Below are 20002 nucleotides of genomic sequence, written 5' to 3' on the forward strand. Positions count from 1 at the left end.
TGCCGCTTTTTTGGTCTCCATTAATACCGACAAGTACCCCCTCAACTTATTCGGATAATCATAAATGTATGTGAGCAGACATTCATTGCCCATGCTTTCACACTTGCATACCAATGTCACCATCTTTTTGTGGATTACACAAGAACGATCTAAGACTCTTTCTAAGAAATTGCTTAATGGTATGAATTTTTTCCCACCAATCTCCTTACCATGTCGCGATTAAGGAAAAATGCCGTTTGATCTTTTGAATGGTACATTTACCTATTATTTCTTGCCAACTGAGATTGTTAAGAGCTTTTGATATACCCCAAAAATAAGTTCTGTCATCTCCCTATTAGCACAAGATATTGTACGATATTCTCACGATATTATCCAATGTTCTAAATATCGGCCAATATCGGGAAGATATCTTAACAATGTTATTTGGCATTTTGTGCTAAAAAGGCTGTTACAGATGATTATTTCTAATGGTCATGTTGTAGTAATATATGTAACAAGATAGAATTCATGGCATCAATTATATGTGAGATTAATACGCTAACCATAAATAAACTCATCAGAATTGTTGGATAATCCGTTAATTTTTAATAATATTAGTAATAGCCATAATTAACATCGGTTTATCAAAAAAGAGCATATTTTGATGTTTTATAAACAGTTACTTCCGATTTATACATTTAGTTATAGATATTTCAACTTCCGAAAATAATAAAATGTTAGGATTAGACACGCATAATCAAAATGAAATATTTATTAAGTAAATTTATGTACAAAATCGGACTTCTAAGACTAGAATGTTCTAAAAATATTAATACTTTCATCACATGATTATTTTCAATAATTCATGTGGAGAGAGAAAAATAAGATAAAAGTACAAAATCATGATCCATTTTTTTATATTTGTACATGGGAATGATCACCAATCTGGAAGTGAGTTCTCAGTCTGGTTACTTCGATTTTCCTTTCTTAGAGCCCTAGAATAATATATCTTTATCAATTCAAAATAACACTAATATACACAACAATAACACTAATATACATAATAATAACAAAATAACAATAAAAACAACACAAACACACATAAAAAATGAATATCAACAATACTGATGGAAAAAGTAAATGTGACAGCATATATTTTTAATCCTATTAGGTCATACAATTTTAACCAGCTAAGTGTGCTTGATATGTATACATGTCAATTCAAGACAGTTTTCTACTACGAAACCATTTGTATTTTGTTCAATGTGAATATGCATTATATGTTTTAATGTTATTAGAAGGGGAAAAAATAAACCCTAAGGAATTAAGCATAAATTAAAAAATATTTGATTCATGGAAAACAAATTTCATTAAGGAATTAAGCATAAATTAAAAAATATTTGATACATGGAAAACAAATCTCATTAAGGACAATGCCAAATAACTTTTTAACATTGGGTTGATACTGCTCATTTTCACATTTTGGGAAGAAAAAAAAATGAGAAATTAGAAAAGCAGATGAAGATGAAGCATTTTGGAAATAAAGATGAATATAATGAGTAATCAAAGAACAAATCAACAAAATGCTATAAAAAAAATTCAATATTGATTACAAGATAATAATTAAGTATTTTTACTCAAATTATAATAAATAGTACATAATTTATAACCTTAAATAAAATTCTATCTCAAAGGATATAGAAATTTATATCAAGATTTCAGTATCAAGGCTTTTCCCAATTTAATATTTTTAATAAGAAAAATGGTTTGTTACCCTAGTTCCAGCTTGTTTTAAGGCATCAATCTCATCCTTCTGAGCAGTCAAGGTTTCATTTAAGTTAGCTAAATGTTCGCTCATTGTATTTAACTGTTCATTATAAGTTTGAATTAAAGTTTTCTGCTCATCCTATAAGAGAAAGAAAAGGCAGTATGAAAAAAATGTAAAGTCTCATTCAATAAATTCAGTCTTGCAATATATAATATTATTGCTTGACAGCAACTTGTTATTCCTATTAATAGCAATTAAATACAAAAATTGAAATTTGATATTTACTAAGATTTTTTTTAAGTACAAAAAATATCGATAACTACTTTAGCACTATTTTTATTGAAGACATCAAAAGATAGTTTTTTAAAATTTTAACTTAAAATTATTCTCAATGTTAATTTATTTTTTTCTATATTTTTTTTATTCACTTGGAATATTAAAATTATTAAATTAATTACACAGTATAAGTTTTACCCAGCAGCTTTTGATTCTAAAAATATGTGTGTCATACACTAATTGTGTCATGAGGTATTTTGGGACACATAATACATTTTACAATAGTGCAAATCTTAAATCCTTTTGCATATACATATCAACATCATTTGGCAGCATTTTAATTTTAATCAAATCCAAGATTCCCAATTTTAGCTGTAACAAGACACAGTGAAACTCATATGTAACGTTGTATATTAATAAAGATAGCTGCTATGATATATCTAAAAATTAGCACAAGTTTTGTTTTTTTAGTTTTAGTATTTGTTTTGAAATAATTCTATTCAAAAACATAATCACAAAATATCTGAGGCACAAGTTGAAGAAATTTGCACAGTATATAAGGGAGTAATTAAAAAAATTTTTTTTTAATATTCTGGGCTAATTTATTTTAATCCTAAGAATGTCCAGAAGTTAAAAAAAATCAATATATTGCAAGAAATGAATAACCTCTAGAACGTCCTTAAGGCCACAGAATTATGAAGACTCACAATTTAATAGTCAAGATGTATTGAATAATTTTTCGAAAATGGTCATGATATCTATAACAATTAAGAATTATGTTCAAAAATGTCAATAAAAATATAGCTCATTCAATTTATACTTACCTCATATATTGGTATCTACACCATTTCCTAGTTACTTGTATTAAGTATAAAAGTTGTCAAAAGATACTTTTGATTGAAATAAATATACACAAAATAATAGCAAAATTAGTGTTAAATTGTGGAATTTTTAGAAGTCAACAACCATTAAAAAAAAATAACATGGATAAAATGTAATTTTTTTCCATGGTTGGAAGGGGGGGGGGATCAGAATATAACATGGTAAAAACTAAATGGAAACATTTTCTTTGATTAAATACTTAAAATTTATAAATATATCAGATTTTTTTTTGTTTTGCTTTTTGTGAGCTAAATAAGTTATGTAAACATAATATATTGTGTTAACAAATAATGTAGTAAAAACAATTGACAACATTATTAAATAAGAGGAATTTATGCAAGAAAAAAATTAAATAAGTAGAAATTATATAAGAATGAAAATGTAATAAAATATTACAATAAAAAATTAGTATAATACAAAAATTATAAGAAAAATAATAATGAAGAATAAATATTATTTCCAAAAGGGTAAGATACTTTCTCATATTCAAAATATAAACTTATGATAAATGCAATCATATTTTTTAAACAATGGCCAGCTTCTTTTTCCAAGAAAAATTGGGAGTTCTGAAATTTTTTATTTTTTGAAGCCAAAATACTATTAATCCAAACTTAATTTATTATTTCTGACATATTTTAAAGTTTAGATGCAATTTTTTTTTAATTTGTGTTTTTTGAATCTTTTAATTATTTTTGCAAAGGAAACTTTAATAATATCCTCAGCTCTACCCAATGATTGCTAATTTTATTTATTTGTTTACTACAGCAATAGAATGGATTTTATTAAAATTGAATGTTTGGTCACCCCTGTTTCTAGATAGGTTCAAGTAACCATTTCGAGGAGTTATTTCAATGTTATGTCTATGGTCAAAAATACTGTAACGTACAAAAAAAAGGCCATTGAAAGAAATGACTGGTTAAAGAAACTTCACAAATATGATTACCACTTAACATTTAACAGATACTCTTACTAATATTTATAAGAAATAATAAAAATTAAAATAATATAAAGTTAAGAATAATACACAGTTATTAAAATTTTCAGTCAAATGCAATTCATTTACGAACTGAAGCAATACAAATCAATATATATCTGGAACAAAAATATTACATTTCAATCTAATATCAAACATTATTTTAAAAAATAACAAATAAAACAACAAAGGAAGAAAGTAACTACCTTCATGCGATCTATAACTTGCCTTGAATTCAAAACATCACTTTCCAATTCTTGTTTCTTTTGTACACTTAGTTTTAGTTTTTGGTGCAATGTTTCACACTGAAAATATAAATGTAAGCTTTATAAAGATGTAAAAAACATTATAAACGTTTTTAAAATCAGATTTCTTTATTATTACTAACTTCGTTTTTAAAAGCTATAGCTTTACTGTCAGCAAACTGTATCTGCTTGACGAGTTGATTCACAGTGTTTTTAACATACTGATGAATTTCATCATAATCTTGAGCTTTGCTTTCAATATTTACATCTGATGCATCAGGATCCTTTAGAATATATAAAGAAAAAGCAATATAAAATAAAATGTTATTCCTAAAATATTATCACATAAGAAATTCTTTTAAATTAATATTAATAATATAAAATAATTTCAAAGCATTTACCTGAGATCCTTTTGCTCTTAATAACTGACATTCAAGCATCCAATTTTCCTTATCCTTTGAAAAATAAAAAGCATAAAAAAATATTTAAAAAAGCCAAAATCTTTTATTAAAAATTTGCTTCCAGTTTTTTTACATAAAATGTTTGGAATTAAATAACCTATACACAGTGACAGCTTATCATTCTACAAATTAGCAATGCTGCAAGAATATTTATCAAAAAATTATGCTTAAAAAAACTACTTTATCCCAAAATAGTCTAGATTTTCAAAGTTTCAACAAGGATATGAAATTTGTTGTTACCAAATACCACCATATTTACTTTATTTCTTAATTTTTTTTAAAACAACTTTCGTGTTTAGTTCTCAGGGAGATAAATCAGTCACACCATTAACAAAGTATATGTATCATTTCCAAAATAAATGTTGAATTTCCCCCATTTAAATTATAGCCATATAAACAACCATGTTTAGAATAAAATTATTTATAAAATGGTAAATAATACTTTTTTTTTTTTTTTGAAGATTTTAGAAAAACATCTAAATTTGGCCTAGAGTAGCAACCTGTATTATTTATATTCAAATTTTTGCTTACTGAAAGTTGCTGAAATATAACTTTTGAAGACCTGCAGTGTTATTTATCGTTTGAATGTAACAATTAAGAACAACTGATTTCCCTTTATACTAATTTTCAGTTCAGTAAAATTTTAGAAAATAATTAACATAGTTTTTTTCTTCAAAGAATGGCCTCTATAATTAAAAAATGGTTGTTCACTAACCCAAATATGTTTATGTTGAAGCAATTAGGAGTGAAACAAAAATTCATAAACAGCCAGTGACAGAGTTTCAAACTCCAGGAAGATAACAAACAAGCATTAGATGAGAGTGGGGAAAAGAAAAAAAGGATAAATTATTCACACTTTAAATTAGGTCTGGTAAAATAACAATTCAGATTTCTCTAAAGTCAAAGGGAAAAAAAGTTTCTTCATATTCACATAAATTGATCATTTGTGTGCACAATGGTATGTCATGATCTGCATTTCTTTCATTTTTGTTTCATTTTCAGTCTTTTCACATTTTTATTGATCAGCATTTTCTTAGAATGAAAAAATAATCACAAAGCACTGAATTCTCTGAGCACAAAAATAAGACCATCAAAAAATGCAACTTTAAAATTAATATCAATAACAAGTACAGCTTTGCAGACCTTATGGATGAGCTATCACTGCTTAGATGTTGTACAAATAAGCAATTATTTTATGAAAATAGTCTTCCTTCAAATAAATTAATATAGAATTTGTAAATGGTTATTATAATTAATTTTTTTTTACAATAATGTAAACTATCTTAAAAGTAGGTGACTGAATGTACCAATCAAGCATTTATATTCATAACAGACCTTTAAAATATAACTGCAGCAAGTTGTATGAAAAATGATACAAATTTCTAAAAAATTAAAAATATAAAAAACTTTTATAATAATATATTGTTCCAATTGATTATAATTACTTAATAACTAACAACAATTTATTTTCATTTAAATTACAAATATAGAATTTTATAAAGCCAAACATAAAAACATTAATACCAAAAATAAAATTTTTATAAAGAAATATTACAAAATAGTTTAAACTTAGTGTTCAACCACAGTTATGTCATAATTCCAAATATAATTTTTTTATTATGAAAGTGAAAATTTTATAATCACCAATTCCAGCTGCATAACCTTATTTTGATATTGCTCCAACTGAAATAAAATCAAACAGAATATCTATGAGTTTTCTGATAAGAAAAAAGAGAGTTTCAAAATCATGTAAAAGGATAAAAATAGAAATAAAATTTGAATAATTATTTAAACTGACTTCCATCTTATTCAAAGATAATGCACTTGTAATTCTAAGATTTGTTTTCACAAAAGAAAGGTAATTAAAACTTAATTTTAAAATAGGTTAAAATGAATTTAACTTTATATCTATTTAAAATAAACTATAAATATTTTCTGCACATAAAGTATTTTCATAAACAAAAGCTACCCTTATATGACTTTTGAAAGAAAGTGCTGTCAAATCTCAGCCTAAATTATTCTTACTCTTTAGACAATATCAGGAAATAAAATGTAAAAACTTCAGCAAGTATGGCAAGGTTTGAAGCTTTTGACAATATGCATCAATGATTTCATTGTTTCAGTTGCAATTAAGATACGTAATATTCATGTAGAAAGGAAAATAATTGTAAGAAAGTAAATAGTTAATAAAAAATTTAAAGACATTTTATTTTTTAATACATTTCCTGCTTTTTTATTATTATTATTTGATTCTTTATTTTTAGTAGTTTCAAAATAATATCTTTCACTTGTTTATGAATTTATTCAATCTTTTAAAGTTATGGAAAGGTGAGCAATAACGGAAAAATATAATTCCTTCTTTTGAACAAAATTAATTAATTAAACTAACATTTATTTTCGGTTTATAAGTCACAGAAACAATTTTTAAAATTGGTTATTACCAAATGAAAAGTTTAATATTTTTGAAGACACCAATAAAATGTGTTGAACTGAAATGCCATATTAAAAAAAAAAAAATTCAACCTCTATTTTATTTACAAGATGGTGCATTAGTGAATAACTTAAATGCAAAGAAATAGTCCACATTTTTTTTTTTTTTTTTACAAACAAAATAATTCTGCCTACTTAGAAGTTTATTTTAAGTAATTGCATATGTACATTCTAACCATAAAAACATGGAGGGTCAGGAACACTGTGTGAATACTAACGTACAAACTTTATATTGAAAATTGCACATTCTTATTACATGCATATATTTGATATTTGACTGCATAAATTAAAAGATAAGAACAGTTCATAAAATATTCAAGAATATGAAAAGCAACTTATACATATTATTTATGTTCTTAAAAAGCAATACAAGAACACTATTTTAATGAAAACAAAATAAATAAAATATCACTTTGTACTTCAAAAAATTAAAATATATTCAACTGCATTACACCACAGATTGTAAAAATTAAAATTTCAACTTTTATGAAATATCTGTTGTTGATAAGCAATTAAATTCCATGAAGATTGAAAAAAAAAATATTTGAAGAATATGCTTTAAATTAAGTATAGTTTGAAGCAATATAATTTTTACATATACTTATCAATACACTTTTTTAAATGTGAAAAAAATAATTTTATTAATTCATATATATATTTTTTTAAAACTGCATTAAAAAACATACAATACATTTTTATAAAAGTATGTAATATTATTCTTTTAATTGTAGTGTACCTGTTGGGTAAGATTTTCTTGATTATCTGAATGTTCACACAGGGTTTGCCAATTCTTCAAAGCAACCTCATATGGAATAGAAGGTAGATCAGGCTATAAAAAAAAAACACATATTATATCAAGCTTAGAAATAAAGAAAAGAGAATTAAAACCTTAATTTTGCAGAACAATTTGAACTTCTGTTATGTTGTATTCAAGCCATATAAATTGCTTTTGATTCATTTATCTTAAATGAGAATTATCTACATTTAAAAGATATCTATCTAAAAATTTAAAAAAAAATGAATAAAAAAAATTTTTAAGTAAAAAATGAAAAACATCTCTTAATAATAAATAAACCTCAATCAAATTTTAAAAAAAAGATATATGACACACGCTTGGAACAAAAAAACAAAAAAAACTGGACTTCATAAAATTGTGGCGAATTAATATGAGCGAGGATAGAGCCTCGGATTTTGTGCTTCACAGCCGAGTAACATGACCACAATACAAAAGCAATTGCTCTTGTAGCATAGCTGTTAACTGGCTTATAAGCTTTTCTCCACACCCTCTCCCTCCAGTGAGTCGGAGGTGATACGAATGATATGGCTGTTGAGAGGTGATGCATTACTAGCTGTTGAGTCTAATGTACCTGTACCCATTTGAGTAGTCCCAAGCGTTATGGCGAGCATGTGTGGGTGAGTGGTTGCTGTTGCTGCATCAAGTGAGTCTGATGACTTTGGTTTGCAGTGTCAAGTCAATCTGACAACTTTAGTTAGCTGTGGGTAGATGGTGCCACAACAGCTGTACGAAGGTTGAAGGATCATCGTCACAAGGTCAGGCAGAGTAACATGACCACAATACAAAAACAATTGCTCGTGCAGCGTAGCTGTTAACTGGTTTATAAGCTTTTCACCACAAAATAATGAATTGTTTTATCAGGAAGAAAAATAAGTATGATTAACTAAACAATAAAATGAGTTTATTTATACAAAAAGTGCTTCAAATATTAAAAATATTGTAGAATTATTACATAAAAGAAAATTAATCGATCTCAAAAAGGATGAAATTCGATTTCAAATAAACTGAAATCCATATTTTTGCTGAAATGTGTCATGCCTGTAATAATTTTAAACAAAATACAATCCATTATAGTAGAAGATTCTTAAGGTATTAATACATCTAAATTTAGGTATCCAATTACATCTTATACCAATAAGGATGAAACAGCAATTAATATTGTTGGTAATGTAGCATTTCCCAAACAAATGTTCTCCAAAAGAGTCATTTTTCAAAAATTTAGAATATCTTATATAAAAGTTTACAAAAATTCAAAAGTAATGATTTTTCCATTTCAACTTACAGACATGGAATTCCACACAGAATATATAGTTATTAGACATATAAGAGAATATTATTAGACTATAATATATTTATTTTATATTCTCTAATATATAAACATAATATATAACATAACATGAATGGTTTCTTCTAATATTAAAAATTATATACCAGATTACAGAATAATCTCTAAAAAATTTTGAAGCCAAAATCATTGTTATTTTAATTTTTGTAATGTGAAAGCACAGCTTGGATTTAATTTTTTTTTTATTGTTGCCATCAATCAAATTTAAGAAAAATAGGTTATTTTGGACATGTCTTTTCTTCACAAGAAATTGTATTTGCATGCATGCATTTTATAAACATGATAAAGAATTTGTGTAATTCTCCATCTATTTGGTATTTTTCTAAAAGATAATTTATATTTTTGCTCTCTTAACTGATATTGGGATTATACCTGAATAAAGTACTCTATTCATCCTGAATCTTCATAGAAGTTTATAGAATAAGATTCATGGTATTTATAAAAACATAAGATTAAACACTATTTTATTTGATCAAAGAAAACCTGCAGAAATTATTTTTAATTAATTGATCATCAGTCGGCCATTTATAGTATCCCTCTAGCTACTGGCAACAAGAATTTCAAACTTTTTTTCAGGAACATAAATTATAGTACCAAAATTATTAAGAAAAATTAACTAACTTGACTAATATGTTGAATGTACTTATGTCCCCTCTCTTTATACTGCCAAACACATGGATTTAATGTAGAATTTTTGGAGGCCAAGAAACTTCTTGGTTTATACCATACATCAGATGAAAATACATCAATATCTTTTTCCATTAAGTCAGTCATCTAAAATAAGAAAAAAAAATAATAAATAAGTGTCAAACTATTTGGATTCAAGTCAATAAGAAGGACAGTACCTATCTAATAAAATAAAATGCACTGCTGGAATTTATTCCATATTTCAACAATATGATTGTGTGACCAAATCTTATATATTTATAAAATGTAACAGCTTATATTTCATTCTGAACAATGGCACAATTTGTAGCTCCAGAAATGATTCCTCAAATATAAAAATAATCATTTAACATTCAAAATAGTTTTTTTCTCTACACAACACTGTAATATTGCACATAGAATAGCATAGACTAAGTCAAGCTTACCACCTGCAGCCAAGCAGTAATTCCATTATTTCAGTTTTCTAAATAAATAAATAAATAATAATAATAAATTTTTTTAAAAAAATGTGCAACTTCTAATTTAAAAAAAAATAAATTCGCATAAGTTCATGACTTTTCCTAATTTTCAAAACAGTAATAGTGTAAAGGAAAATAAAAAAATTTCAACATCATGTTAAAAAAAATTATATGATAAAAATTTAATAAATATGGTAACAAAATTGCTATTTCTAGCCATTCTGAAGTGGCAATAACAAAAGTAATTACATCATCTTCAAAGTTACATGTGCTGGAATGAATATTATTTTTGTTTGTAGTATATAGCACATAAAAAAAGTAATATAATCTCCAAATATAATGAATAATATATCAAAGACAACAGTTGGGAAAAAACCTCATTTACAGAATTCTAAAACTATTTATATAAGAATATAAATAGTTTTAGAATTCTGTTATATGAATGGAAAGATACTGCTGAATATTGCTTCAATTGACAAAATAATAATGCAAATTTTTCAAACTCCATGACAAAAAAATTCATCATCCTCCTTCATTTTTTTTTATTGGCATCTCATAAATTATTTCTTTTTAAGTATAAAGTGTCAACGTATCCAATGAAATGTACATGAGCATTGCATTCAGGGTCATATTAAGACTTGTAAGCACTTTTAAGGACAATTTAAATTTTATCCCTTTTTTACTAATATATTTAATTATCAATATATATTTTTTTTATTAATTTGAATTTTATCTCTCTGCAAAAAATTTTGAAAAGACAAATTATCAAAGACAATTAAGATAACAAACTACTGACACCCTCATATGAGAGTTCATTGTGAGGCTTGTACAGCAGTGCACAGTAGTTACACTCCGCAGTAGATAGATACTTCCCGAGATAAATACTTTATCTCCAATTCATAATTTAATACTTTATGATACATGATGATCTTTTATTCATTGTAACATATGTCTGTACCAAATTTTGTGATAACACAGTGAATAGTTCATCACAAATTTTATGTTTGTGACCTTAATTTTGAACACAAGTATATAAATATATATTCATTTATATATCATTCTTTCAGAATTGATTTTTAAAAATCCCAATAGATTTGTAAGAAGTCGTAATGACGATTCACATGAGGGGAAAAAAAAAGTTATATTAAAACTAAAATGCATATATTAAAAAAAAAGATTATTTAAGCATGGAGAACAACCACCATAATATAAAAGTTTCAAGCAAGTAAATATTTGGATGTGGAAATTGTTACCTTTTTCAGAGTGAGAGATAAAGATACCAACGTGGTTAAAATGCATTCATCTGTACTTTTCTCAGCTTGACTTAACATGGGTAGCTGATGATCCAAAGCAATTTTTGAGCCAAACATTTGTCTCGCTTCTAAATATTAGAAAATGGCTTTTAATTTTTTTAAAAGTAAAAAATAAAAATACAAATTTTTTCATCAGCACAGTTTGATTACGAAAAATAACAATTTTAGTTGAATTTCAGAATTATTGAGGGATTTTAAATTTGATATACTATCAGGTACAAAGAAGTTTCAGTTAATATTTTATATTTTAAACTTCCTCATAGCTCCATATGACATTAAAACTGATAGATCAAATCTGTCCTCAAAACCTTCCTAGATCACATCTTTGACAGAACTTGTAAGAGTATTGACCTTTTTTCAGCTATAAACATAATGTAAATCATGACAAATTATTTTTCATCACCCTAAATTTTCATACATCATTTTGCAAGCTGAATATACATAGGCTTCTTTTAACATTGATAATATGTCATAAGAAGTTAGTTTGCAGTAGTGCATAGCTTTATAAAATAATTTCCAAAATATGTTAGTTTTTAAATAGTAGTGAAGGAAAGGCATATACACACCATCAAATAGTTGTTGTAGCAAAATCAGGTTTGAGAATATCTTCTTCATAATAGTTGCCTGTGAAACATGATATTCATTTTTCTCAGCTGATCCTAAATATAAGAATAAAATGAGGAAGTTTGGAAATAATTAATATTCATAAATATACATATGCAATATGATTCATACTATATATATTAGAGAGAGAGAGAGATACATACCAAAGCCAAAGATACAGTATATAAAATTATAGTTATAATTGACAATTATGCTTATGGAGTGCATCATTTCATTATTTTAATTTTTTAAAAACAAGATTGTTGAAATTGTCCCATTTTTCTTTTACAATGCAATCTAGTAACACATATTCAATTTTTTTTCTGCTATCTAATTTTAACTTGAAAATTTTGATTTTATAAGGCTTAAACTGAGCATCAATTCATATAAAGCCAGCTTAATACTGAAAATATATTGTTATAATAAATATTAATACATTCAAAATATTCATAGGAAGTTAAAATCAAATGTAAAGACAGTGGAAAAGAAAACGCTGTCTTGTGAAACACAGTGAAAAAATATTGCCATATATAACTCAAGAGACCCTTGAAATAAACAGAACTCACCAACATAATTTTTAAGTGATTGACTGGGTCTAATTGTTTATGTTATGATAGAAATATTCAAGAAGGAACAAAATATAACAACTTAACAAAAAATACGGCCCTTAACATACATTTTGAATTAACCAAAAATTTAAATTTTAACATAGTCTAATGAATGAAAAAAAATGAACAGAAAAATTTAACTTAATTAACATATATTAAAGAAAAAAATCTTTAAATAATATACAAATAAGTAAAAGAAATAATTTATTTAACATGTGTTTTGAAATCCTCACTAAACAACATACCTACAACAGCAAGAAGTAATAAGTATCTGCACAACTTTTTGAAACAAGCCATTAATTTCCAAGATAAAGAAACAAGTTTGCCAACAAGCTCGATTAATTTTGCTGAGGTAGTGACCCATGAATCTTTATCTTGAATTCTGAAATGAGGAAAAGTATCATGAAAAAAGATGTAATTTAAAATGCAAATTACTTGAAAGCTAAGATGAATATTCAGTAGTAAAATGTTAGCAATTCAAAAATATATGTTAGACATTTTTCTATTATTACATCATCAATAATATTCCACTTTTTAGTATAAATTTCACACTATTTTGTATAATATATAAGAATTTGATTCTTTTACAATTTTTTTCTATAATTTCATACGTTAAATATACTTTTGTAAATATGAAAAAACAAAGCTTTTAAATTCAGAATGACAATATTTCTTTTAAACATTAATTTTATAACTCTATTAGTATATGCTCTATAACAATAGTAGTATTATGTAAATAATAAGCTAAGAAAAGTTTTTAAATTAAATATCTATCAATGAAATTTTATACATAATTTCTCTCAAAATAATGCATTTTACCATCCAAATAATAAGAACAAACAATCCAATCTAATACAATAATAATAACAAGCTCAGAATTTAACCTTTTTTTTAACTAATAAACTTTTATTTTCAGACAGAATAACAAAGAAATGTAAAAATTTGAATTTATGCATACATTTTTCCATTTAATAAATGTATCAACTTTCGTATCATTTGGTCTAACAGAATGATTCTTGGAATTTGCAAAATTTAATTTGAACAAGCCTGTATTATCATATGCAAATCAGTTTTAAAACTTATTTCAAAGTAATTAAGTAATTTAAACTATGACATCAGATTAATTATAACCCCTATATGAAAAATCAGTGAATATATCCAAATATTTTTACAATAAAATTACATAAAGCACTATAATATATCAAAATGATTTACTAAATGAAGCTTTAACAGCTATCCTGCAAAAAATAAAATGAATTGCAGAAAATAAATGAGATCTGATTCTGTATTGCTTAACACAAGAAATTTAAATTTTTTGAGTTTATTTCTCTTTGATCCAAAGCCAAGAATTACAAATATCAATAAGTTATTCTGGCAAATTTACAATTTTATCATGGTATCAACAATAGCAAATGCCATAGATATGAAGTCTAAATTATTAAATATTCAGCAACTGATCAAATGAAAAAATTTTAAGGGAAAAAAACCCATAAATTGCTGAATAGAATTTTCCTACCTTAAGATTAAGAAAGGAAGTAATTTGTCAAGATTCTTCTCATACTTCTGGAATGCATTGCAAAAATCCATTACAGAAGATTTATCCTAATATTAAAATAATCATGGCTGAATTAATATTTACTGCAAGAAATAAATTTTCTGAAATGTCAAACAAATATAAATGATTGTAAAAATAAAGTATTCACTTAACTAATAAATAAAATCAGTAACATTTTATGCATAATTTTTCTATATGTGTAATTTAAAAATATAACAGAGGCATATTGCAATTATGCTTATGATTTACAAAACTAAAGAGAAGTTAAAGTCAAGGATTTTAAAACCTGAAAAATCTAGAAGAATAGGAAAATATTACAAATACAATTCAAAGTTTGGAGATTTAAGTTACATTTAACAGAAGAAAGTTGCATTTTGCTTGATTCATTTGTTTAAATAATCTAGGGATTTTTATATATATATATATATATATATATATATATATATATATATATATATATATATATATATATATATAATTTGCAGAGAATGAAAAATATGACAGCAACATTAGTAACCACTCTTATAGGATTTATAATAAATCAATTTTTAAAATACTTTACTCAGAAGAAAATTTAATTTAGAAACATGATGATACTGCACTGCAATTGGAAGTTAAATAAACAATTTTCTAAACATGAACTTAAATTATCATAATTGTATTTTTTTTAAAAAAATGTGCTTGAAAGTTTAATTGTAAGCATTCTGTAACAGGCATCTTAAGACAAATCTTTTCTTTCTAACCTCCACCCCCCCTCCAGACATTTTATTTTATACTGACACCACATTAAAAAAAATGTAAATGTTATGTTTCCATTTGAACAATACAGTATTAACTTACATAAATGGATTATTCAATTTTTTATATGCAAAACACATTTATTTTTCAGAACATTTTTTTACAAAGTCGTAACTTCAAAATCAAAAAATAGTTTAACATAAAACATACTAACATTTGAAATGTAATTAGAAAATGGTTACTTGATAAGTCACACAAAGTTTAATGTTTTAAAAAACTTATGAAGCAAGATGCTTCACTTTTCTAATTAGTAAACAGCTTTAACTTTTCTAATTAACAAAACTTCCTTTTAGCACATACACATTATTTTGATTTTTTTTTTCAAAATATCCCTCTTTTTTAACCTTTTGCTTACAGGTGATACAACTGTTGTATCATTTTTTTTTAAACCTTTTCTTACAGGCTGGTACAGCTTTTGTAACAGTGACGATTTAATATTTACCTTCCCCTGAGTAAACTTTTCAGTAATACTCTAATTGCTCAATAAAATCATTTTCCTATTGTATCACATCCCATAGAGTCAGGAGATTTCCACCAGTAGAAGTTTAAAATTAATGTTGGCGCTGGCAGGTTTTCAGAGACATGTTTTGACAACTTTTTTTTTCCCAAAACAAACAATCTTAAGATGTATGAAATGAGTAAGCTTAATTTCATTCATTAATCATACTAGACAGAATCAAATTGCTTTTTTTACCCATTCTGTGATTTTGTGATATCATTTCCCCCTTCCTAATACTAGTAACTAATACCAAATGCTGACTTTTATGAAAAAATTCATGCAGGTTGAAGCTTTATAATGATTTTTTAGAGAAAAAAAACTTGAAAATCTTTCAGAAATAAAGCAATTTACTTTTCAACTTAATATGGTCACAACTACAGTATGTTGAAAAGTAGTAGTTTATAGAAAAACATAGACAAATTAACGATCATACCGACTTATACAGATGAATTAACATACGGGAATAATCAACACCTGCATATCAAATTCTAAGTAAACTTTATTCAATTTTACTTTGCTGAATTCTATTTTTAAAATTTGATAATTATTTGCATTTTAGAAAGTTTTTGGATAGAAAAATGTATTTTTCAATTCAATTACCGATTATGTTAAATTTTAAGTGTATTTTTCGAAAAAGCGATACATGTTTTAAATCAATCTAACTCTCATCAAAAAATTAAATTCTCAACATGCATACTAAATATTAAAAACAGAGTGAGAAAACAAATATTTATTTATATTACAAAGTTTACAAACTACATTCAATAAAAACTATAATCGATTTTGTGCACAATATATTAATATTGAAATATCCCATGTTTTTAGTCTATGGAATATAAAAATAGTAACTTGTGTGATATTCAAAGAAAGAAGTGAGCATTTTTAAATAGAAAATATAAGCAATTAGTATTAAAATATTAAATATAAATCGTACCTCATTTATAAAAAAAGTGATTTACTGGAAATATAAAAATAATATGCTGAAATTTTACAAGCTGAAATTTTACAAAGCTGAAATTTTACAAGCAATAAATTTATAGTTTCAGCAATAACTGACATTTATTAAATTTCAATTATGTTCCACATTCCAAAATAATTGCAGTGGTAGTCTTTATTTGTACTGTCTCTACAAATAAATGATTACAAAACTGGTGAAGTTCTGTTTAATTAGGCTGAAACAGCAGAAAATTTCATTTACTTTGTTCAGCATAATATTTAATTTGATAGTTTCCCCTCCAAAATTAGTGAATTACCAATTTAGAGAGAAAATGAAATAAAACTGTGATACAAAGATTATTTAGGATCCTGACAAAGACAAAACTGCAAAAGACCAACCTGTTTATGATGGTGGGGAAAGAAAACTCATTAGCACTATGGGTGGTCAAAATCGGAAGGGTCATTTTCAACAAATGTGGTTAAAAGAAGGGGAAGGCATTCTTGATATTTTCTTATTGACAACCATAGTTAGAGGAATTTTTTCAGAGTTTTGTTTCCTTAATCTAAAGCTTAATTCAATTTTATTTTTTTAAAAAAAAGCATAGAAAAAATTTATCAGAAACCATTACACTTTATATGTTTGAGATTTGTCTTGCCAAAGTATTATTACAAATAAAAAAGCACGAAAGCTAATGAAAAATATTTCAATCTATCAATTACACCACAAAATCAGAAATAAATAAATATTACTATAAATAATTAAGTAAATGTTTATATAAAAAAAAATTTTTTAAATAAAAATCTAAAACATTCTTACCCAAGTTAAAGTCTCAGATTTTATAGCATTCGTTATACATTCAAAACTCACAGGAATAGCTTTAAGATTCTGTATATTTTCACGTAAGTATGATTCTAGCTAGGGAAAGAAAATAAACAGAATTAATTTGAATATGAAAATTTACGGAAATTAATAATTACTAAGCAGTAAAGCAACACATATACATAAGTCAAAATTAATAAATCACAAATATTTTAAAAAAAGGGAACATTTTTTTTTTTTTTTTTTTTTTTTTTTTACATACCTTAGAAACTACAACTTTCATGCTAGGATTTCCTGATGTTGAGCATAATCTTTGTATCATAAAGGTATGCAAGTCTGACAGTTGTCGTGCAAAGTCAGAAACAAATCCTTGCATCTTGAGCATTAAGGAAGATAGAAGTTCATGTTTACCACGTTGTATAATAGGCACATTGATAATATTCAAAGAATCCTTGCCTATAAATAAATAATATTTAAAAATTTAATTAAAAAGGTAAACAAATTTCTAGAGTGATAAATGCATCTATAACTTAATAATCTATAGCTTAAAAAATACTAAAAAGTAATGAAAGTAAAATTAATTAAGTCAAAACTATTGATAAAAAGCAGATTTCAATAAAGTTTATATGATTAATTAGAGAAATATTAACTTATAATATTCTATACTTCAAATTATTTGAATTCTTAATTCATTGTAAAGAACATAGTAAAAAAAATCTTTCTGTACGATACATGAAAACAAGCTGTGCAATCCATATTTTATTTTAAAATAAAGCTTCTGAAATTATGTGTCATGATCTAAGTGGCTTATATTGATGTTCTGGAAATTTGATTGGCAGAACTGACTCTTTACCATTTGTAACAAATTGCTACAAAAAGTCATTAGGATTATTGCAAATTTCCTAAAACTTTAATTATAATAAAAACTATTTAAAAATAGTTTTTTATTTATCATCAATTAGTTTGTCATTTTTTAATTATTATCTTAAAATTTTGAACTTTTACACAGAAATATATATATATAAAGAAAAAAAGATTAAGACTATTCTGTTTTAATACCTATGGAAACCTTTTTAAACAAAACAGTGTTGGACTACACACTGAGGGAAAAAATTCCCTTTCTTAAAAAATTTCCTTCATTATTTTATAAATGAATGGTATAATTCAACATAAATAACCATGTTAAAGAAATATTGTGTACATAATACTTTACTAGAAACATACAATTAAACAAAATTTCATTATTATGTTTTTGCAACATATTGCAATTAATCTAAAAGTAGTGGATTTAGGTTTTAGCCACATGTTCATGAAGGAATTTTTAGAATCCCAATCAGGTTCATAAATTTAGATACTAATAATATTTCAAAGAACCATCCAAAGTTTTTAAATCAATTTATATTTTTTTTATTTTTAATATATATTTACATTCACATTATTACAAACATTTTGAAAAAGAATCAATTTTTTGATTCTCCCCTTCATTTCTAGATGAGCGGTTCAATCAGTAAAATTATGAACTGACAAATTAATATATTTATTTAATAAATTTTAATTGATTAATAATTTAAAGGATGGTGGTTTTGTTTAAGTTTTTATTCACGTCTCATGAAAAATGCAACAGAAATATATAGTATTAAAATTTTTGTAAAGCAAAAATTTATTTTGTCCCCTATAGTTTAAGATGTATATTTAAATATTTTATCTAACAAATTAAATAAATTTTAAATATATGAAATTAAAGCTTACTTCTGTCATTGAAAAGGACTTTTTCAGCAATAATCTTTTTGGCATCTTCAAGTTGTTCTGTCAAATCCTCTTTAAAAGAAATGGCATCTTCAGATCTAATGAAAATAAGGAGTAAATTTAACACTGTATCATGAATAATTTTTAATAACTAATGAACAAATATTAAGGAATTCAGAATATGTAAGATCACACAAAAAAGAAGCTTCAATAATAATGATATACAAGGAAATGCTCAATTTAAATAGATCTTTAGTAATATATGAAACAATCTTGAATTGTTTTTCATTTAATATTTTATTAAATGAAACAAATCTCAAAATTAATATAATATCAAATATTTAAAGAACAATGGTAAATAATGTAAATGAAACAGCAAAAATAAGGTTTAAAAATTCCCATATGAACAAAACTATAATGACAGTATTCACAGGAGGTAATTTTTTGAGTTTTAATAACTCTAGGAAAAGGTAAAAGACAGTTGAATACAAATTTATTTGCAATCAAAAACCTGATGATTGTTTAATAGACTTACACAAATAAATTATAAATATCAAAGTATAAACATGAGAATAAACCATTAAAAAAGACGGTTACAGCATCTCAAATAAAACTAATAGTTATTTGAGAAATTCTCAGCCATTTTCAATGATTGGTTAAAAATTGGCAGTTTATTTTGTCACTTTCATTTAACAACGAAGTCCATGATTTTATAATAAATATTTTAGAATTACAATATTATAATTACTTTAAAAAATCCAAAAATATTTGCATGGTTTAAAACA

General features: G+C 24.9%; 1 protein-coding gene across 1 annotated transcript in view; it reads right to left on the minus strand.

Annotated features, from left to right (window-relative positions):
• Window positions 1-733: 733 nt before the first annotated feature.
• Window positions 734-20002, minus strand: part of LOC129966084 (protein phosphatase 1 regulatory subunit 21-like) — a 29409-nt gene continuing 10140 nt past the window's right edge. Inside the window, exons 8-22 of the mRNA XM_056080458.1 lie at window positions 19221-19315; window positions 17734-17927; window positions 17469-17567; window positions 14380-14465; window positions 13109-13245; window positions 12219-12311; window positions 11593-11720; window positions 9837-9989; window positions 7811-7903; window positions 6229-6267; window positions 4525-4578; window positions 4267-4407; window positions 4085-4183; window positions 1754-1885; window positions 734-974 (exon numbers count right to left, since the gene is read on the minus strand). Of these exons, the coding sequence (XP_055936433.1) occupies window positions 948-974; window positions 1754-1885; window positions 4085-4183; window positions 4267-4407; window positions 4525-4578; window positions 6229-6267; window positions 7811-7903; window positions 9837-9989; window positions 11593-11720; window positions 12219-12311; window positions 13109-13245; window positions 14380-14465; window positions 17469-17567; window positions 17734-17927; window positions 19221-19315 (1570 nt within the window). The 3' untranslated portion in view covers window positions 734-947. The remainder of the gene's footprint in view (window positions 975-1753; window positions 1886-4084; window positions 4184-4266; window positions 4408-4524; window positions 4579-6228; window positions 6268-7810; window positions 7904-9836; window positions 9990-11592; window positions 11721-12218; window positions 12312-13108; window positions 13246-14379; window positions 14466-17468; window positions 17568-17733; window positions 17928-19220; window positions 19316-20002) is intronic.

The sequence above is a fragment of the Argiope bruennichi genome, chromosome 4, assembly GCF_947563725.1.
Source record: "Argiope bruennichi chromosome 4, qqArgBrue1.1, whole genome shotgun sequence".
In the NCBI taxonomy this organism is placed as follows: Eukaryota; Metazoa; Arthropoda; class Arachnida; order Araneae; family Araneidae; genus Argiope; species Argiope bruennichi.